This window comes from Budorcas taxicolor, chromosome 7, assembly GCF_023091745.1.
Source record: "Budorcas taxicolor isolate Tak-1 chromosome 7, Takin1.1, whole genome shotgun sequence".
NCBI lineage: Eukaryota > Metazoa > Chordata > Mammalia > Artiodactyla > Bovidae > Budorcas > Budorcas taxicolor.
The window spans coordinates 6,827,536-6,849,864 of record NC_068916.1 but is presented as its reverse complement, the minus strand read 5'-3'; the positions used below and the strand labels follow the sequence as shown (position 1 = coordinate 6,849,864).

General features: G+C 54.1%; 1 protein-coding gene across 1 annotated transcript; it reads right to left on the bottom strand.

The window, feature by feature from the left end:
- Nucleotides 1–16,308: 16,308 nt before the first annotated feature.
- LOC128050261 (putative protein TPRXL) lies at nt 16,309–21,118 on the bottom strand. Its single transcript, XM_052642428.1, has 4 exons — nt 21,001–21,118; nt 18,011–18,397; nt 16,473–16,624; nt 16,309–16,356 (listed from the first exon to the last, which is right to left on the bottom strand). The coding sequence occupies exons 1-4, from the start codon at nt 21,116–21,118 to the stop codon at nt 16,309–16,311; spliced, it is 705 nt and encodes a 234-aa protein (XP_052498388.1).
- Nucleotides 21,119–22,329: the final 1,211 nt, after the last annotated feature.

The following is a 22,329-nucleotide window of genomic DNA, read 5'->3' as shown; positions in this document are numbered from 1 at the left end:
GACACCACCCCCAGCCCTGTGGGAGGGGCTCAGGATGCTCTTGCGGCCCCGAGGAGACACCGAGGCAGAGGGAGATCAGTCCCTTTCCTGAGTTCACAGACACAAAATAGAAGGTTAAGACTAAACACACGGGTACAAACTGAGCATTTCTTGCTCTTCTGGCGCCGAGCCAAGGGCTGTACATGTAAAAGTCATTTGCTTTTCAGAGCAGCTCTATACAGTGGGGACTAGTATTCTCATTTTGTGGATGGGGAAATTGAGGCACGGAGAAGGGTGCTCATTGCCTGAAGTCACTCAAGGCTGGGTTGGCAGGCTCCCCAGCCTCTCCCAACTTAATGCTTAACTAGCTCCATCCCCTGAGTTTGAGTAAGCTCCAGGAGTTGGTGATGGACAGGGAACCCTCACGTGCTGCAAGTCCATGGGGTCGCAAAGAGTTGGACTGAGCAACTGAACTGAACTGAGCTCCATTGCCTGTGTAGTCCCAGATCCTGCTGCTGCTGCTAAGTCGCTTCAGTCGTGTCTGACTCTGTGCGACCGCATAGACAGCAGCCCGTCAGGCTCCCCCGACCCTGGGATTCTCCAGGCAAGAACACTGGAGTGGGTTGCCATTTCCTTCTCCAATGCATGAAAGTGAAAAGTGAAAGTGAAGTCGCTCAGTTGTGTCCGGCTCTTCGCAACCCCATGGACTGTAGCCCACCAGGATCCTCGGTCCATGGGATTTTCCAGGCAAGAGTACTGGAGTGGGGTGCCATCACCTTCTCCAGTCCCAGATGCTACTCTGACATTAATGCTTTATCGATAATTTTAATGTTAATGTTTCATTAATAGATTCAACTTTAAATATTTTATGACCAGTTGTTTTTTTTTTTTATGACCAGTTTTAACAGTAATGCCTTTACGGTTATCAATTGCTTTTTGGATGAAGAAATAGCTGCAAAGCCAAGACTCGGCATTCAAAGCCTGGCCTGCCTGACCTTGGGAGACTCCAAGCTTCGCCCAGGAGGGCAGAGGCCAAAGGAGGTGCTGACATGACTTTGGCTGACCCTAACTTTGTCTCTGCATGCTATGTGACCTGGAGAGGTGACCATCAGTCTCTAGCGCCCTTAACACATCAATGTCTCCATTTCCCCTATTTGAGTGAGCCTCTTCCCTGGGCAGGGGCTTCCCTGGTGGCTCAGAGGTTAAAGCGCCTGCCTGCAATGCAGGAGACCTGGGTTTGATCCCTGGGTAGGGAAGATCCCCTGAAGAAGGAAGTGGCAACCCACTCCAGTATTCTTGCCTGGAGAATCCCATGGACAGAGGAGCCTGGTGGGCTACAGTCCATGGGGTCACAAAGAGTCGGATAGGACTGAGTGACTTAACTTTCTTTCTTTCTTCCTTGGGCAAGCACTTATCTCCTCTGCCGCTAGGTGGCCCTAGTGAGACAGGAGGTGGATGCTGTTACCCTGTTTTCTGAACAAATACACCTGGATCTGGAGAGGAGAGATGACTTGCCCAAGTCTCCCTGAAGAGTCTAGAGAGAGAGGAGAGTGGAGGCTGAGTCCCACGTGCAGGAGCTCACAAGGGTAAGATCTCACTCTCCTCTGCTCCAGATCCTCTCGTGGCTCCCCATTGTCCTCACTTCTGAATCGGCACCTCCCTGGAGGCCTTGTGTAGCCTAACCCCTGCCTGTTTCCCCAGCCTCCTCCTCTTGGCTCACTCTGCTCCAGGCTCATCATCTCCCACTCCTTGCTGTTTTTTGGGAAGCATCCAGGCTCATTCCTATCCCATGCGCTCGCCGGAAGCCTCCTCCCCTGCTGACTTTTTTGGTTTTTAGGTCACAGTTGAAGCAGTGCCCTCTGCAGGAAGCCCTCCCTGACCAGCTAAATAAGTGAATATCCTCAGAGCACCCTCTTATCGGTACAATTTCCTATGTAATGTCCTGATTATTTGATCTGTGTCTGCCTCACCTACCAAAGCTTCCCAGGTCGCTCAGCTGGTAAAGAATCCACCTGCAATGCAGAAGACCCTGGTTCAATCCCTGGGTCGGGAAGATCCCCTGAGAAGGGATAGGCTACCCACTCCAGTTTTCTTGGGCTTCCCTGGTGGTTCAGACAGTAAAGAATCTGCCTGCAATGCAGGAGATCTGGGTTCAATCCCTGGGTTGGGAAGATCCCCTGGGGAAGGGAACGGCTACCCACTCCAGTATTCTTGCCTAGAGAATCCCATGGACAGAGGAGCCTGGCGGGCCACAGTCCATGGGGTCACAAAGAGTCAGACACGATTGAGTGACTTTCACTTTCACCCACCATGCCCTTGAGGGAAGGACCAGGTCTGCCTTGTTCCCAATTGTGACCTCCGCGGCCAGCACTGAGTAGGTACTCAGTAAATGCTTGAGAAATTATTAGAGAACCTCCCCTCCTGCCCTCCAGCCACATTGGTCTGTGTTCAGCTCCTCACACATCTGATCTTCTTGAGTCTGAGGCTTTGCACTTTCTATTCCTTCTCCTTGGCATACCCTTCTCTACACTCCTCAGCGGATTTCACTTTATCCTTCAGGCTAAGCTTAGAGGTCACTTCTTCCAAGTGGTCCTTCCTCACCTCCTGGCCCCAGCTGCTGGGTCAGAACCCTCCTCTGGGCCCTACAGCACCCTGATCTCATTCCTTCACAATATAGATCACTCTGTATGGTCTCCAGCTGGTATGTCTGTCTCTACAATTAGCCTATGAGCTCCTGCTTGCCCTTGGGCTGGGCCGCAGTCCCGGGTGTGGCACACAATAGCTGCTAAATAAATGTTTGCTGAACAAGATACTCAGACCCTCCCAGACTTCTGTGATCCACCTGGGGTGGTGGGGAGGCAAGCCACCCTGAGGCCTATGCTCTGGCACAGAATGTTCTTGACAAAATTCAAAACCTGTGAGTTTTTGTGTTTGCGTTTCACTGATGATACTGAAACTCAGGGAAGCACCACCACTTGCTTGGAAGTGCACAGAATATGGGCCTTGAACCTAGCTTCCCTGAGGGCAGAGCCTCTCCCACCATATGTGCACATATAGGCAGGACACACACGCACACTCACAGGAACACAACCCACCACTCCTGCCTTCCAGGGCCACGTGGTTCTCCCCCGAAATGGGCCCAAACCTAGTTTCCATTTGTTCTTTCTGGAAGATGGAAAATCATGAGTCACTGGGAGGGTGGGGAGGGGAACTGAGGGTTGGGGGGGGGGCAAGGAGCCTGCTGGGCCACCTGGGGAAGTGCCAACGCTATGGGTCGTGGGGCCCCGCTGCCCCAAACACCAATCAAGGCTGCTGGAGAGCCAGCCTGGTGTGTTAGGCCAGGCTTGTTGACCAAGAAATCAGTAGCCCTGGGAGGTCCATGAACCAGAGTATTAATAGGAGAAAAGTCCAGAGAGGATACGCTTCCCCAGTAGCTCAGCAGGTAAGGAACCCGCCTGCAATGCAGGAGACAGGAGACATGGGTTTGATCACTGGTTTGGGAAGATCCCCTGGAGAAGGAAATGGTAACCCATTCCAGTATTCTTGCCTGAAAAATTCCATGGACAGAGGAGCCTGGCAGGCTACAGTCCACAGGGACACAAAGAATCAGATATGACTGAATGACTAAACACGCATGCTGGAGAAGAAAATTACTCATTCACGGTCACCTAGCCTGGCCTCAAACCCAGAACTCTAGGTCTGGCCTGATTTAGCTCCCTCTCCCATCCAAGGGCTTCCCAAGTGGCACAGTGGGAAAGAATCAGCCTGCCAGTGTATGAGATACAGGAGACGCAGGTTCAATCCCTGGGTGGGGAAGATCCGCTGGAGGAGGAAATGGCAACTCGCTCCCGTATTCTTGCCTGTGAAATCCCATGGACAGAGGAGCCTGGTGGCTACATGTAGTCCAGGGGGTTGCAGAGTCTGACAGGAGTGAGCACACACTCACACACACACACACACACACACACCCATCCAAGGAGGACCCTGCTCCTTGGTGCTGCTGAGACCTCTCTGGCCCCTCCAAGGCCCCTGTTTCTCTGTGTTTCTCTTCTGTCTTTGTCTTATTCTGCCCCCCTCTCTCAAGTTATATGAATCAGGAGCAGCCCCCTGCACACCTCTACTCCCCTCTTCTCCACCTCATTCTCACATTGGAAGAAACATCCTGTGCTCAGGCTCCCCAAGAGGCTTCCCTCCGATGGCAGGGGACGTGTGTGTGTGTGTGTGTGTGTGTGTGTGTGTGTGTGGCAGGATATGCAGCAGAGGAGGCTCCTCCCCCCAGCACAGCAGACAGCTGAGCCTGGCCCTCTAGTATATCTAGCCCAAGCTCCCCTCAAATGGTTTCTGTGACCACAAACCCCACAAACACCCGAGTACAATCCAGGATCTGGAGGACCCTTGGACACCCAACTGGATCACAGCGAGGACACACCCAGCCACAAACACACACGGGCACCACAAGGGGAAACACTCAAGCAGGCACATAACCGGTATACAAGCGCATACATAACTGATATACACACACCCGAACACATCCCATCACGCACAGAGACCCAGCCAGCGGAGCACACACTGAGTCGTAACTGCTCAGACCCACACACACTCGGATGCAGCCTCTCGGTGTCACACACACCATAAGCAATCATGACACCACCGCCCCCCCAGCTCCACCCCCGCGTAAGACAGCCTTTTCCTCTAAAGCGCCGGCCGCAGCCACAAGGCAGAGACCCCCGCCCCTGGAAAAGAAAAGACCCTCCCCTACTCCCGCCAGGCCCTGCGCGCCGCCCTGCCCCCGCCCACCTACCGCCTGTGGAAGGAGGTGGGCCAGGAGCGCCGCGACTTCTCGAGAGCCGGCCGCAGGCTCAAGTCCCGCTCCCTGAGGCCCACAGACTTGTCCGGGTCTGAGTGGAAGCGCTGCTGGATGCGGATGGGGCGCCGGGGCTGCCGCCACAGGTGCTTCGGGGCCCTGGCTACGCCTTGGCGGCTGCGAGCGGAATTCAGCTCGCGGGATGCCTCTAGCCCTTCTTGGACCTTCGGGGTCTCCATGCGCCAGAACTGGGGAGCAAGCGGAGAGCAGGGCACGAGAGCCGTCCCCGGGAGGGAAGAGCGTCCGAGCCGAAGTCCCGGCCAGAGCCGGGAGTGGAGACGACAGCGAGGAGCTGTCCGCGCTGAAGGTGCTGAGGCAGGAAAAGGTAGCAACAGGGGCTCAAGGTGGGGTTGATCCCGAGGAGCTGTCCTCACTGAGGTGGTGCTGAAGGATAGATAGCAGGGCAAAAAGAACTTGAGGGTGGGGTTGGGGAAAGGAGGACCCCTGCGCCAAGGATGGTCTGCTGTCCCCTCTAGAGGTGAACGAAATAGGTTCAAGACATGGACTTGGGGTGAAGACAGAAATTGTCCTCCCGTTTTCTGCCAAACAGAGAGGAAGGAAACAGGGTCTCTGGAAACTCCCAGCACCAAAGCACTGACCCTACTCCTGACGCTGAAAGTGTAGTAGATTCAGGAGAGGCAGAGACAGAGAGGAGCTGTCCGCGACCTGTCGGTTCTGAAGGCAGGGCAGGAAGACAGACAGGGGTTCAAGAAGACCTCCAGACCAGAGCATCGATGGCCCAGGAAATGCCCAAAGCAGTAGTGAGTCTTCAGCCTTCCCCTGTGACTGTAGCAAAGAGGTGTCTGGAAGCAGAATTAAGGGCTCTAGTCTTCAGAGGTAGGCACAGATGGCGGTCTCTCTGCTGAGGAAGGTAGGCTTAGCAGTTCAGCCCCAGATCGGGTCTCTTTGGGATCTTAAAAGCCCCATACATGCTGGGCAGGAATCAGAGAAGTAAAGAGAAATGGGGAAGGGCTATGGAAGGGTGCTCCAAAGCCTGGGGTGTGCACACAAGAAGCTGCCTCTGGTTGGGGTGGGTAGAGAGGGGCACTCTTTTATAACCACACTGACGCCCAGACCCTCAGCGGAAACGGCAGGATCTCATTTGCCCCGTGACGCCCTGGGCCCCTCCTTACAGCCACAATTCCTGCTCTCAAATCTCAGACCTGCCCCTCCCTTCCCTAGTTCTAGAAACTCAAGGCCCTGCTCACCAGGCATTCTAATCTCAGGGGTAATTTTCTGGGAAGTAGCAAAGGGAGGGTGAGCATATTTTCTATCGTGGTTGGCAGACGTAGACAGGGGCAAGAGCAGGTGTAAGAGGGTGGGTGTGGGCCGAGGCAGGGAGGTATCTGGGACCATTTGGTGCAACAGATTTGGGGGTAGGAAGAGCTCCGATCTTTTCAGAGAGCTCACAAGGGCATCTCAAGGATATTTCCCATGAAGACTGTCTATCCTCTACCCTAGTTGTGTCCCTGAGTGGAAAGAATGGAAAATGCTTGTACCAGGGAATCAGACAGACTGAGCTCCAGCTACAATACTGCCATGTCTTGCTGGGTGGTGCCAAACAAGTTGCTCCCTCTGTCCATTACATCTGGCTCAGTCCCCTGCCCTCCAAAGCTGATAGTGGAGACAGCTTGGTCCAGTGGTGGGGGATGTGGGTTCTGCCACTGGCTGACTCTTGCTTTCCCTCCCCAAACCTGTTTCTGTTCCAGAAAATGGGGATAATGATGGTGTTCCCTTCTCTTGGCTTTGTTACAAGGATGAAAAGGAATGTCATATGTGAAGGATCAAAGGCCAGGAGCTGTCCACACCAGATCCCCTCCTCTTACCCACTGCTGGTGCCCACCAAAGCCTGGTGTGTCTATTTTATAAATAACTTCTGAATCTGCCTATTTCTCTCCAGCCAATGGCTCCCACCCCGACCCAGGCACCACTATCTACTGCCTAGAACTGTCAAGGTGTCTTAATTGGACTCCTGTTGTTTTCACTTCTGCTCTTGACAGTGCTCCCTACAATAGCCACAGGGAATTTTTTTTTTAATGCCAATCTGATCAACTCACTCCCTTGAAAACCCACCCATGCCTCCCCTTATATCCCATGAGATCTTGGGTGGTCAAGCCCCTGCCCACCTCTCCAGGCTCCCCTCCCATCTTCCAGCCACACTGGTCTATGTTCAACTCACGCAGCTGATCCTCTCGAGTCCAAGACTCCAGACATTCTGTTTCTTCTAATTGGCACACACTTCTGGCTCAGTTGGTAAAGAATCTGCCTGCAATGAAGGAGACCTGGGTTTAATACCTGGGTTGGGAAGATCCCCTGAAGTAGGAAATGGCAACCCACTCCAGTATTTTTACCTGGAAAATCCCATGTACAGAGGAGCCTGGCAGGGTACAGTCCATGGGGTTGCATGAGTGGGATATGATTTAGCAAATAGACCACCACTCCCTGCCTTCCTCCTGGCTGACCTCTCTTCATCCTTTAGGCTAAGCTTAGATACCGCTTCTTCCTAGCAGCCCTTCCTCGTCCCATTCCCCTCCCCCTCCCTCCACAGTGCTGGGTTGGAAGCCTCCTCTGGGCTCCCTTATCACCCTGATCTCTCCAGTTAGTATGAGTTTATCTCCACCATCACCCTGTGAACACCTACATGCCCATGGCTATATTCCCAGTAGGAGGTCTGGCACACAGTAGGTGCTTAACAAATGCTTGTTGAACAAGTTAAAGAAAGGTCCAGCTAGACGTGGCACTTTCTTTCTCCTGGGACAGGCCCCCTCAATCCCCAGCCTCCTGACCTGCCTGGGGCGAGGCCGTGGCTCTGTTAGTTCCCTCCAGCCCCGATATTGAACAGCACACAGGCCCTGGGCTCCATGTCTGCAGTGGTCCTGAGGCAGTGTGACAGTCGTGGCAGCAATGGGGTCCCTGAGAAGCATGTCCGGATGACACCATTGCCAAAGGGGCTCATGGGGGCCAAGCCAGAATCAGCCAGCTCCCGGACTGGCTGGGGAGACAGCAGCAAAACATGATCAAGTTCGCAGGCGTGGGAGCTCTCTGGACCCCTGGGGACAAGGAGCCTCTGAGATATCTTCACCAGGTCGTGTGCGGTCAAGCCCCTGCCCATCTCTCCAGGCTCCCCTCCCACCTTCCAGCCACACTGATCTATGCTCAGCTCATGCACCTGATCCCCTTGACTCCAAGACTTTGCACATTCTGTTTCTTCCAGAAAATATACTTCCAGGAACTGACATTCTGTCAGTCCAGATTCCTGGACTGATGCAGAAAGTTGTATCTCCGTCCTTCTTTTTCCCTCAGTGAATTTCCTTCTCTCAGCCTCAGTTACCTCACCGATGAAATGGGGATGTGGATCTCAAACCTTGCAGGATATGAATAGTGCCTGGCCCACAGTAGGCACTGAAAAAATATTTTTTATCAATCAATTTATATATAGTATGTTTATTGTTTATAACATTATATATATCACCATTTATTACAATAATATGCACTGTAGTGGTATTCTAGCATGTCTTATTATTATTAAAGTATAAGGATAAGACATGCAGTAAATAAACAAGTGAATAGTGACAGGACCAATAGCTACTCTTCCTAACACACTCATTCCACATAGGTTGTGTTCTAAGGATCCCTCGTGGATCAGCTCACAAGAACACAATGAGACCATTTTGTACAATTCTCCTCACTGTACAAGCAAGAAAACAGGCTCAGAGGTTAAGTAACTTGCCCAAGGTTGCAGGTGGTAAGGAAATGGTGGAGATGAGATTCTGGATTCTGAGGTTTCTTGTTGGAAGGACTGAACAGGAAAAATTAAATGAGATAGTGTTTGCAAACGTGCTCTGGGTAAACACTTGAGACATTTAAAAATCAAACAGGGAACTTCCCTGGTGGTCCAGTGGCTAAGACACCAAGCTTCCAATGCAAGGGGCATGGGTTTGATCCTTGGTCAGAGAACTAAGATCCCACATACTTTGTGCATAGCCAGAATATATGTATATATAAATCAAACAGAATCGGGATGAACTGATGCACTCTCCAGGTCATCAGATCTGAGTTCAATCCATGTGATATGGTCTAGGCCAAGCATGGTTCAGTTTCCTCATCTGTCAACCAGTAATGAAATCCACACGGGTTCCTTGGAGTTGCTAATTACAGAATCGTCCAGCAGGCATATGCCAGCCATAGTCTGGGAACTATCCGCAGTGCTGACCCCAGGAAATAGCGTCAAAACTGGAACCCACGGCCATGGGGATGGGGTAAGAGCCAAAGGCAAAATGAGGACTTGGGAGAGGCAGAGCTCAGAACCAGCCTTCTGCGCCTCTGACCCTGCACCACGCAAGTGAGTGTGTCCCCACCGCCAGACTCAATATTCAGACGGGAAAACTGAGATCCAAGTGTGCGTGCATACTAAGTCACTTGAGTCTTGTGTCCAACTCTTTGCAACCCTATAGACTGTATCCTGCCAGGCTCCTCTGTCCATGGGATTCTCCAGGCAAGAATACTGGAATGGGTAGTCATTTCCTTCTCCAGGGGATCTTCCCAACCCAGGGACTGAACCAGCAATTCCTGTGACTTTTGCATTGCTAAAAGGTTCTTTACTTACCACTGAGCCACTGGGGAAGCCTTGAAGGCCAAGACTAGAAGGCTAATCTGGGCCAGAGCCAGGGCAAGGGGGGATGGGGAAGAAGGTAGGAGAAAGGGACATCAGTTGAACCTCTTCTAGGTTCACTTCCTTCCTTGTGAGGTGGTCCCTCTTATTCCCATGTCCCAGAGGAGGATGTTAAAACTCAGAGAGGAAATGAGCTGCTGAGGGTCATGCAGCTGGGGGCAGCTCAACTCCCCACTCTCCCTTCAGCTCTTTGCGTGAATCTTATCCTCCTAGGATGCAGGACACCTGACTGTTCCCCCCACACACGTCATCCCTCTCTCCCAGGGGCATCTGAATTCTAATGCAGAAATCAAAGTGTTCCGTCCTAGGTTCCCCAGGGAGGATCCCTGGCAGCTGGAGGATGTGCAGGGAAAGCTGAGGGTGGGGACATGGAAACAATGGGCTCCTCCCAGAACGGGAGGCCCATGGAGATGTCAGCTGCCTCTTCTTCAGGAAACTGTTTTCCAGATGGGAAAATCACTTGCCCACATTTATATTCATTCATTTGTTCATTGAATACAATAAGATAGCTTGTATGGTGCTAGGAAGAAAAGGAAACCGTGCCAGGGACTGGGAGTGTGACTGGGGGAGGGCCGTTAATGTTGCTCAGGCGTAATTGAGGGTCTTTGGAGGAGAGGACTTTGAGCTGAGACTGGAAAGAGGAAAAAGGAGCTGGCCAGGGGAGAGCTAGGGAAGTAGCGTGCCTGGCAGAGGGAACAGAACATGCACAGGCCCTGAGGTGGGACCAAGCTGGCCGGTTAGGTGGACAGTGAGGGGAGGCGGGAATGGAGTGCAGGGAGATGAGTTGGGGGGAAATTGATGTGGGGCCTCAGGGGTGGGGTGATGAGCTGGGTGTTGCTTCTGGGTGCGGATTCAGAGCTCTCAAGATACACCACTTGCTTTATGATTTTTTAAAAAACACATATTTTATTTATTTATTTAGGCTGAGCCAGGTCTCAGCTATGACATTTGGGATCTAGTTCCCTGGATCAAACCTGGGCCCCCAAATCAAGAACTGAGTCTTATCCACTGACCTACCAGGGACGTTTTTAAGGAGCCTCCTGTGCCTGCCAGGGAGCAGGGACCATTGTGGGAGAATAGAGGCTGGGGCAGCATCTGGGGGGGACATGGGCCAGCCTGAGGCCCATGAGTGGATTTGGGACATGTTTTGGTGGTTGAGAGACAGGCCACAGCTATAGGATGTTCAAGGGGATTCAGAGGTAACTTGTGATTTCGATGGGTGACTAGTCACAAAGTTCTCTGGGTGGATGGGGCAACCACCACGCAGATGGGGAAGATCTGGGAGGAAGCCCCAAAGAGCTGGTGAATCCAGGTTCCATTTGAGCATCACATGTCTCCCAGGGGAAAGCAGAGAAGGCAGCTTGAAGCTTGGATCTGGGCTCTTTGGGGTGGGGAGATGGCTGGTTTGGGGGTGAAATAGACAAGCCAGGGCATATAGGGAGCTGTCAGTAGCCCTGCAGTGGGTTGGGGCGGGTGGTTCTTCAGCAAGCTCCGACTCCCGGGATCCAGCCCGGCTGCCTCTCCCTCATCCAGAGTGAGGGTAGGGGAAGGGTGGCGGGAGGGTGGAACTCTCAGAGCTGCAGGTGGGGGAGGGGAGGGTCCTCTGGGCCTCTCAGCTGCAGATTAATCAACTGGCCATTCCAGACTAATTGCTTTCCTCACTGAGAGGCTGGAGTGGGGACAGAAGGCCTGGTGGGGGGTGCGGATTGCAGAGAGGCTGAGAAGCTGGCTTGATTTGTGCTCTCTCTTGTCTCGGAAATCCTGATATCCCCTAGCTCTAGCTGCTAGTCTTGCCTCTCAGACTAGCCTCCAATCTGTTCCCTGCCTACTCCTGACCCTCCTGTGGCTCCCAGCACCCCTAGATCACAACCCACACCCCTCACCACAGCCCCAGAGGCCCCACGTGCCCTGCCCGCCACTGCCTCTCACCTTCCTCCATCTCCCCTCGCTCTACCTGCCCCAGCACCATCAGCCTTGTCATAGCTGCTCCCTTAAACCTGCCTCAGGGCCTTTGCACAGGCTGTGCCCTCTGTAGGAAGTGCCCTGCCCCCAGCTCTCCCCGTGGCTGGCTCCTTCTTTACATCCATTCCTCAGCTCAAATGTCACCTCCTCAGAGAAGCCCTCCCTGCCCAATCTGGGAAGCCTCAATCACATTCGCTCACCTTCAGAGGATATCCTTTTTCTTGGTTTAAGGTCTGTCTGCCCAGCCTGTGAGTCCCTATGTCCCCAGGCCCAGGGCAGGAGGCACCCCACGTGCACGTGGAATGCCTGATACCGTGAAAGAGTGTTTCAGGGAATGTCAAAGATGCCCACTTTAAAGAGAAGGCAGGTGCAATCTGGAGAGGGAGACAGCTGCTGGGGTTCGCCAGGGCTGCGTGATCACACACCACAGTAAAGAGGGCAGCCAGGGAGTGTCCTGGGCCCTTGGAGCAGCTGGGGATTCGTCTCAGCTGACAGGGGTTCAGAGCTCAGGAAAGGGTCCGGAAGACTCAGGTTCACACTCACTCAGCCACTCAGCTTACGGGAGAGAGAACCTCTCTGTCAGTTTTCTCCTGTAAACTGGAGTCACCTTCATCTTTCTCCTCCACCTGCTAGCAGCTGGGGCATGGCTGAGCAAGGTAAGGTGTGTGGGACCTTGCCTGCTGCTGGGACCACCTCATACTGACTTCTCTCCAGCCACACAATTTTAGCTTTTTTTTTTTTTTAAACACTAGCATATATAGAGTCCCAGGGCCTTCCCAGGTGGTGGTAAAGAACCCACCTGCCATTGCAGGAGATGTAAAGACGCAGGTTCAATTCCTGGCTCAGGAAGATTCCCCTGGAATGTGAAGACCCCCTGGAGGAGGGCCTGGCAGCCCCCTCCAGGACTCTGGCCCGGAGAACCGCATGGACTGAGGGGCCTGGCAAGCTACTGTCCATGGGGTCGCACAGAGTTGGACACAACTGAAGCGATTTAGCACGCATGCTCACAGAGTGAGAGTGTCCCAGCCGCTGGGGCAGTAACCTGGGATTCAAATCCAGCCCCTTCCCAGTTCCTCACTCACTACTATCTTTTACTCCTGCCTCAGTTTCCCTGCCCTGTAAAGAAAGGAAGTGTGAGAGGCTTCACACTCTCCTCACCCTGGACTGAGGACACCCAGACCCCCTTTCCTTGGGCAAAACCTTGCACCCAGACCCAAGGGGACCCTACTGCCTTCCCTCCCCTCAACCGCCTCCACTGGTCTCCTGCCCTTACAGCGAAAGCTGCAGCCAGGGGCTGGGTCCTTGGAGCAAGCAGCCTCCTCGTGGCCTCTCAAGGCTTCACTCTCCTCACCTGCAAGTGGGTCTTCAGGCTGCCCTGGGTGTTCCTAAGTACTGGGACCCCTGCCCCCACAGCACACACAAGACCATCCGGCTTCAGTCACAGCCCCACCCCTCCTGCTCACCTTGCTTAGCAAGAAGGAGAGCACCGTTCTGCTATGCCTCAGGGAAGCCTGAGGTGTCTTTGTACCTGGGGAGATGAACATGAGATCTCTGGGCTCTGGGAGCCCAGCTATTCCCCTGCGAGACTCCCCTAGACAGAGAGCCTACTCCCACAGCCTGCACCCTCTCCTGGAAGACACTCAATCATGGTAACCTGGGCCAGGCCACTGGTGCCAGTGTAGGACAACTGTCCAGCCTTCCTCAGGGGCCTCTGTCCAGGGGCAGCGGGTCTGGCACCCACACGTACTCCCCAAGCCCCTCCCAACTCCCTCCCAGAGTCAGCAGCCTTGGAGCATCAGGACCCTCAGGAAGAAGTCCCCTGGCTCCATTGGCTGTCCATTTAGCTCCCAGCCCAGCTCTGGACAGTTCAGGGACCCCAGCCCACCACTTGGGAACCCCTCAAACTCACACAAGTTCTGAGAGGCCTGGGTAGGTCTGAGCTCACTGCCACGACTGAGTCCTGTGACCCAGCAGGAAGGGGGGGCAGGGAGGACTAAGCCTGCCCAAGAGGCAGCCCAGGATCCCCACCCTGGTGGAGCCCCTTAACTGTCTGAGCGCCAGCCCTGAGCAGGACACACCCACACCCATGTGCTACCCTCAGGACCCAGCTGGAAGTGGCAGGCAGAGAGACTGGGAAGGTGTGAAAGTGTCACTGAGATGGTGTGAGACAGAGTGGACAGGAGCGTTGACCATCTGTGTTTGTGCGGGGAGAGACGGGGGTGGGGTGAGCCCGGAGTGGGCAGGCGTTAAGTTTAATTGTTCCTGTGTTTGCTGAGAGAGGGAGGGAGACAGAGAGAGAAGAGGACAGACACAGAGAGAGAAGAGGACAGACCCAGAGGGAGAGTCGGCAAGAGATGGAGACAGAGAAACAGGGAGAAGGCAGGCAGGGAGGCAGAGGGAAGCGCAGTTCTGAGGCCAGAATTGGGGGATTTGGGGAAGGTGGGACGAATTAGGAGATTAGGGTTGACATGCATACACTACCGTGTGTTAAACGGATAATCAGTGGGAAGAGCTGTATAGCGCAGGAAGCTCAACTCGCTGCCCTGTGAGGGGTGGCGTGGCAGAGTGGGAGGGAGGGCCACGCGGGAGGGGATATATATATTTGCTGTGCAGTCCCTAACTCGTGTCTGACTCTTGGCGAGCCCAGTGACCGCAGCATGCCAGGCTGCCCTGTCCTTCACCATCTCCTGGAAGTTGCTCAGATTCAAGTCCATAGAGTCAGTGATGTTATCCAGCCGATTCCCGCTTTGCCACCCTCTTAAGCAGATACCATTTCAGGGGATCTTCCCGACCCAGGGACTGAGCCCAGGTCTCCCGCACTGCAGGCAGACGCTTTCCCTTCCGAGCCACCAGGGAAGCCCTGAGTGAATATCTGTATACATGAAACTGACTCGCTTCATTGCACAGCAGAAACCAACACAACATTGTAAAGCAACTGTTCCAAAAGAAAAAGGATGGGAGGACTTTATTTACCCCAGTCCCTGGGGTCTGGGACCCAGGCTTCACAGCAGAGTCCATGAGGAATGGCTTCAGGAACATGCAGATGGCTTCCAGGGGGTCCCTGGAGGCTCTGGGAAAGTTACTTGTCATGCCCTGCTGCCCCAGGCAGATTGATGACCTTTTCTGGTCCTCTGGTTGACACTCACTTCACGAACAGTGGGGGCTGGAGTTGCAGCAGGAACTGGGGGTCTCCAGGAGGGGCTGTGGGGTGAGGGGGTGCTGTGGCCAGGGGAAAGGCCACCTCCCAAGCTGCCACAAGTTAATGTTTCACCAGACCTGCCGCCTGCCCAGGAGGCCCTGCTGTCCCCTCCGCCTCTAAGAATCACCAGAGCGTGACCCTTCTGGGGGCAGGCTTCACCTCCATGTTCTGGGTGACCTTGACCCCCAGCCCCTCTGACCACCCATTTTCACTGCACGGTAAACCCAGACCTGAATCGTGGCCAAGGGACAAGGGTAAGACCCAGCCTGAAGCCTCCATGTCCCAAGAGAATCCTGGAAGGTCCCCATTAGAAGGGAAAGCCCATAACCACCAGGAGCCTGAGCCCCAGGCCTGCCCTGCCCTGAACTCAGTTTTCCCTCCTGTACAATGGGAGGGAAGAGAATGGATGCCTGGCTCAGACCTTGGGAAACGGGACTGAGATAATGGAGGGGTTAGGGGTAGTGGTGGCTGTTTCCCTGAACTCAGTTTTCCCTCCTGTACAATGGGAGGGAAGAGAATGGATGCCTGGCTCAGACCTTGGGAAACGGGACTGAGATAATGGAGGGGTTGGGGGTAGTGGTGGCTGTTTTCTAAGCTGTTTATTTATATTTGCTGCGTCAGCTCTTAGCTGTGATGTGCAGGCTCAGTAGTTGCCACGTGAGGGCTTAGCTGCCCCCTGGAATGTGGGATCTTAGTTCCCCAGCCAGGAATCGAACCCACGTCCCCTGTATTGGGAGGCAGTTTCTTAACCACTGGACCACAAGACTGGGGTAGCGGGATGGGGATTGTTGTGACTCCCTGCTCTCTGCCTGCTTCTGGCCCTGTCCTGCCTCCAGGCCTTTGCGCAGGCTGCTCCTGCCTCCCGCAGAGCCTCTCTCCCTGCTGATCTGCCCTCCTAAAGACCTGAAGTTGGATGCTGGCACTTGCTGCATGAAAATGCCCCCACGGTGTTCTGGCTAGAACTCAGGCTCTTTCCAAACCCACCTGGTGCTCCACATGCTCCTCCCTCACGCTCTGACCTTACTCATCTCCTTGTTTCCCAAACACCCCGAGTGTTTCCTACCCACCACAGGGCCTTCGCACTTGCTATGCCTGCCCCCAGGCACGCCTTCCCTGGTGTCCCCACAGCGGCCCCTTTATCTCTTTCAGGTCTCAGCACAAATATCACCTTCCAGGGAACTCCCTGGTGGTCCAATGGGTAGGAACTCCATGTTCTCACTACTGAGTGCCTGGGTTCAATCCCTGGTTGGGGAACTAAGATCCCACAGGCTGCACGGTATGGCCAGGGAAAACAGTATCACCTTCCAGAGAGACCTCCCTGCCCTCTCGGCAAACCTGGGCACACAGGACCCTGGGCTCCAGCTGCAACCCCACTGTGTGGCCCTCAGCCATTTGAAATTACATCACTTGATTACCTGGCTGCTGTCGGTCTTCCCTCTTGAGACTGTGGGCTCCATAAGGGTGGAGAAATGGTCCCCACGGTGACCCCAGCACAGAGTAGACACTCTAAAATGTTTGTCAAATGAATTTATGACTCAAGATGCCTCGGAGGAGTGATAGGGGCTTTATTGCCCCTCGCCAGATGCCCCAGCCTCATCCAAGTCCCTCTCCCTCAGCTTCAAAGATGGAAGATCACGGCAGTCTGTGATGGGCAGAAGATGACCTTTGACTCACAAGCCCCTGAAGGAGGAACACACACGAGGGGGTGTTCAGGGACCAGCAGTCTCTGCAGCAGGGGCCTGCCCTGCTTGAGAGGGCACCCCCACCCCAGTCCAGCCTCCCCCCACCATGGATACCTCATCCAGCTTCTGGAACTCAGAAACCCCGTTGTGATAGCGCCTCACTGCCATGATCACACCTCCGATGAGCAAAGCAGACACTAGCAGACACACAGCCACCACCACACCAGGGTTCCTGTGCAACCTGGGAGCCTCAGAGTCACCTGGAGCTGAAGGGAGGAGCCCTGAGTCAGCCACGGCACCGGAACTCTTCTGAGACTGAGACACACCAGGGCCCCAGGGCCCTTTTTTTTTTTTTTTTTACTGTGCCGCGAGGCATGTGGGATCTTAGTTCCCTGAATGGAACCCACATCTCCTGCACTGGAAGGATAGAGTCCACGGCCTTTAAGTCCCTTCTCAGGACGCGATGCTTACTTTCCTTTCTAGTGGCTGCTCTAACTATCTTTTCAAGCACATTTTTTTACCCTTTTACTTTCACTTTCATTTTTCTCTTTCTTTTCTTTTGAATATATTTGTCTACAAGGCATTCGTTTTGTTTGCTGTGTTCCCACTCCATTGTTGGCCATTTCTGGGAGTTCTTGCAAAGTGAGAAAAAAAAAAAAAATTCAACCTAAAACTCAGTTCCCAAATGCAGTGACTTTCTGAGGATATGTACAAAATTTGACACTTTGTAAAGATGGTTTTATATCCTGTGACTTTAAGCAAAATGTTTTTATTTATAGCAAAGTGTTATTGAATTTATAGCAAAATGTTATTATACTTCATGTTTACACTCTTCTGTGCATGTTTTGGAGATAACATTATTTTGAATGATAGATTTTTCTAGACCCTCTAAAAAATGCTTGGCCTCTGTGGACCCCAGGGGCTCCGCATAACCACACTCTGCAAATTCCCCACCCTCACCACCCCAACTAGTATCTCACTCACCCCATTTCAGCCACCTCACTTCTTGGTGGCACCTCAGATGCACCAGGAACAGTCCTACCTCAGGGCCTTTGCCCCGGCTGTGCTCACTGCCTGTCCTGTTTCCCTCTAGGTACCGGCATGGTTCCCTCCTTCACCTCCTTCAAACTAAGACCTCTGCCGAGTAGTCTTTTAAAATTTCAAATCCTTTGCACTCACATTTCGACCCTTTATCCTGCTCTACTTTGTTCTTTTATAAACAAATTTACTTATAACCTATCTTTCAACATAACCGTTCCCCACAGGACTTGACCCACAATAGGTGCTTAATAAAATGTGCTTGGGATGAAGGTCTGAAGAGGCTTAGGTGATGGGAGGTGAGGGGTGGGGTGGGGAAGAGGCCCGTCCCAGCACATTCTTAGGACTGTGTTTCCCCCTGGTGGCCAATCCCAGAACTGCAACTTGGTACCCCCAACCGTACCCACTTGCCGTTCAGTCGCTCAGCCTCGTCCCACTCTTTGCGACCCTATAGACTGCAGCACTCCAGGCTTCCCTGTCCCTCGCCATCTCCCAGCGCTTGCTCAAACTCATGTCCATTGGAGCAGTGATGCCATCCAACCATCTCGTCCTCTGTCATCCCCTTCTCCTCCTGCCTTCAATCCTTCCATCCCCCTACAGGCCCCAATACTCACCATAACCAGATGTCTCGAATGTCCAGTCAGTGGTGGCCAAGGACACAGAGGGAGGCAGCGTGCTGGGCTTGGGGTGAGTGGGACTCCAAGGCAGGGTGGCCAAGGAGACAGAACTCAGGGCGCTGGAGGGGGAGGTGACGGTGTGCTCCGACCTGGGGGAGCCAGAGCTGGGGTGGGTGTCTGGCTCTGGTTGTGAGGAGGTGGGCTGGGTGGTGGAGGTTGTCTCTGAATTTGAGGGGCTGTGGTAGGTTGTGGCCTCTGAACTAGGGCTGTTGGGATGGAATGTGGAGCCTGTCTCTGGGCTCTCTTGGCTGGCCCAGACAGAAGGGGAGCTGTAGCTGAAGGGAGAAGTCAGAGGTTTGGAAGTCGAGTTGTCCATCTCTGAGGCTGTAACATGTGGAAAGAAAACACCATTGGGGTGTAGGAAGGAGATAATTAGGAACAAGGATATGCAACCCTGGCCCCAACCAGCCAGATGCCTCTTTCCCTATTATGCCAGTAGACAGCACCCACCACTTAGGGAGACTTGGAGGGATTAGTGCACAGTGGGAGTGCTCATTGGGAAACTGAGGTGTTGGTGTCTGAAGCTCCTCATCTGAGTTCCCACAGCCAGCATTTCAGTCTGGGGTGGACCCTCCCTGCCCCCTACTCTTCTTTAGGGCTCTGGAACTCTTCTGGATATAGGGAATGGCTGCCAACCCAGGCAGCATGCTGGGCAACTCTTTGAACCCTTCTGGGACTCAGTTTCCTTATCTGTAAAATGGACATCACAGAAAGTCAGAGTCTCTGAGAGCTCACGCAGGTCTGATACTCAGTGACTCTGGGCAGCAGAGATCCATCTCTGAGCTCCCAGAGAGTATCGACCCTAATCTGCTTTCCCAGGTACCTGGAAGGTCCCCATGGCTAAACTCAAGGTTTTAATGGGGGCACTGAGGCCTGAGCTCTAAGAACAGTCAGCAGATATTCATTGGAAGGACTGATGCTGTAGCTGAAGCTCCAATACTTTGGCCGCCTGATGCCAAGACCCAACTCATTGGAAAAGACCCTGATATTGGGAAAGATTGAAGGCGGGAAGAGAAGGGGATGACAGAAGTTGAGATGGTTGGATGGCATCACTGACTCAATGGACATGAGTTTGAGCAAGCTCTGGGAGAAAGTGAAGGACGGGAAAGGCTGGCGTGCTGCCGTTCATGGGGTCACAAAGAGTCAGACACAACTGAGCAAAAAGACTCTGGAACCTCTGCTACCTTCTTCTAGCTGCTCCCTAGCTTAGGGCCCAGGGGCCAGGCTGAGGGTTGGTAAAGATTTCATGGGCCACCTCCCACAATTACTTCCTTCCCAGCTCCAGGCTGCTGGTAAACTTAACTGATTGCAAATCCATTCATCAACCATATCTTGCCGCACCCAATCAGCTCTGCCCTGGGTGGATCTTTGTGCTTGCCTCACCCTAAGCAGCACAAATGAGGAAATAACATCTGGCCCTGGCCCCAGGAGGGGGCTGGGTCCACATGCAAACCCTGTTTCTCTAACCAGTTTCCCAGTTCCTGAGGGGATGACAGATGAGTCTAGAAGGAGGCATGGTATACTGGCCTGACTTTATCGTCATTTTACAGGTGGGGAACTGAGGCTCACAATGGTAGTGTCTGGCCCACAGTGACTGGGAAGTAAGAAGGCTTTTCAATGATCCCCAGGGGAGAGTAGCATGGAACCATTTGCACTACCACATGTAAAATAGACAGCCCATGGAAATTTCCTGTATGACTCAGGGAACTCAGACTGGGGCTCTAACAACCTAGAGGGGTGGGAAGGGATGGGAGGTGGGAGGAAGGTTCAAGAAGGAGGGGACATATGTACACCTGTGGCTGATTCATGTTGGTGTATGGCAGAAATGAGACCACTACTGTAAAGCAATTATCCTTCAATTAAAAATAGAGTAAAACACAAAACAAAACCTCCAAGGAGTCAAGGACTAAGAGTCCAGCCTCCTCAAACTGTCTCCTACCATTCTTTGAGAAGGAATCCAGATGACAGAGGTTTCAGCTGAAATGAAGATGACTCAGGGGCCACAGTGGACCCCATGCCAAGCGAGACCTCTGAGGAGTTGTACTTCTAAAGCAAACTAAGGAAAACTGGAAAGAGGAGGTTGTGGAGGACATAAGCTCTGCTGAGTGCCTGGCACAGATAGGGCGCTCATGAACTGCTGGAGAGCCGACCAGAAGGTGAAATGGGGCTGAGTCTATGCGCCGTGCCAGGACTTTGCTTTGCCCAGAGACTCCTAGACCAGGAGGCTGGCATGAGTCAAGTCAGCTGGTTTAATCTGGGTCTGGCACAGGCTGGGAAATTTGGCTTGTCTGAGCCTCAGTTTCCTGAGCTATGTGGTCCTTCTGAGTAAAGCTTTTGTCTGCTATGAGAGTCTCATTTTGTGGTGGCCTCCACTCTGATAGTCCAGGTTTGGGGCTGGGACGCTGGTCAGCGGCTGGATGGGATGGAAAGGATGGGGGCCATGGATGCGAGAAATCCAACTCTTCTCCACCCCAGGAGCTGTCTTATAGGGAAACAAAGAAATTAAGTCGGGGGCCAAGAGCCTACCCTGGGAGCCGGAGGTTCAGTGACCAGGAAGTAAGCCCTTCTCCCGCCCGCATCCCCGTGGCCCCTGGGTTCTCACCCTTCTCCCTTTGGGGGCGCCTATGAGAAACTGAGATTGGGAACGGAACCGCAAATTGGGTAGGAGGCATTCACCAGCCTGTTGCTGTTCATGTAATGCTGGGGTGGCAGGCCTGGCACCCTCAGGACTGGGGTGAGGGGTGGGGGGTGGAGGAGCTGGTGCTCCCGCTGTTCTTGCTTCCAGGAGGAGCAACAGCTCCGGGCTGGGGGCGCGGGGGTGGCGGTGGCAGACTAGTGTGGCCTGAGGGAGGTGCCCAGACACCAGGTGTGCGACTAGGCCGCTCCCCCCTCCAGCTTCCTGGAAGCCGGATCTTACCTGTTCTTACCTGTGGAGCTGTCCATGAGAACAGGGGGACTCGCATCAGAAGCTTTTAGCAGCAGCGGCAGTAGGGCCAGCAGTAGAGCCAGCAATAGAAGGGGCGGCGGCGGCTGGGAGCTCGCCATTCTTGCATGAGGAGAGGGGGAAAGATGGGCTCCGCACAGGTGTGTGGCCAGGTGCCCGCTCTTTACACCTGCGCGCCCCCTGCTGTCGGCGCGCGGCACTGTTCAGGGCCGAGGCGGAGGTGGGGCCTCCGGACGCAGGGCGTTTGAGGGCCCTACTGTTCACCAGGGCTGATATTCCTGACTTCCTCCTCCACCTCTCCTAACAAACCCTCTTGGTTCATGACCCCAAAGGCTTACACTCTGCCTGTCCCCTCAGGGGACTTCCCAAGTGGCGCTAGCGGTAAAGAATCCGCCTGCCAACGCAGGAGACGCAAGAGACTGCAGCTTCGATCCCTGGGTCGGGAAGATCCCCTGGAGGAGGGCATGGCAACCCACTCCAGTATTCTTGCCTGGAGAATCCCACGGACAGAGGAGCCTGGTGGTCTGTGTCGGACACGACTCAAGTGACTTAGCACGCACACATGTCTCTCCAGGACATCCTTGCCCCTCCTAGCTTCCACTGAAGCCCCTGCCACTCTGCTGCCCCTCTATGCCTTTCCCAAGTCCATGCTGTCACCCCCATGCCCCTCCGCTTGGCCAGGCTGCCCCTCTGGGTGCCCCCAGGCCCCTCCCTCTGCTGTGTCTCTGATCCCACCTGCATCCAGGTCTCTCTCACCTAGAGTGGGGCCCCTTGAGGGTGGCCCAGCATCCCCCAAAGTCAGGATGTGGCTGGAAGCCTCTAGGATTTTCTAGGAACAAGGGCCTCATGGTGGCCATTCCAAGTCAGGCCCCCCAGACAATGGCTTCTGGGGTGCTTCCGTCCACAACTGACTGGACACTGCCCTGCTCGCCCTGGATGAATACGGTGGCACATGTAAGTCCAGGCTGGCCACCCTGACCTCCGCGGAAGGCTTAGGGTCCTGATTCCAGGCACAGACCCCAGGTGCCTGCGGCGTGGCTGAAAGTTTGGGACCCCTCTGGTCCAGGATGTTCTAGGTCCCCCAGATTTCCACCTTACACCATGCCCGAGACGCCCACACACACAGGAGGCCAAGACCCAGGCTGTGGAGGGCTTTATTCATGAAACCCAGAGAGCCATGTGGCCCCTCCCCAGCATCCCCCCACCAGTAAGCCAAGGTCCTAGACGCCCGGCCACTGCGTGTGTCGTGAGTTGTCCCACACCGCTGGCCCCAGGAGCGCGTCCGTGGTGAGGGAGGCCCGGGTGCTGTGGC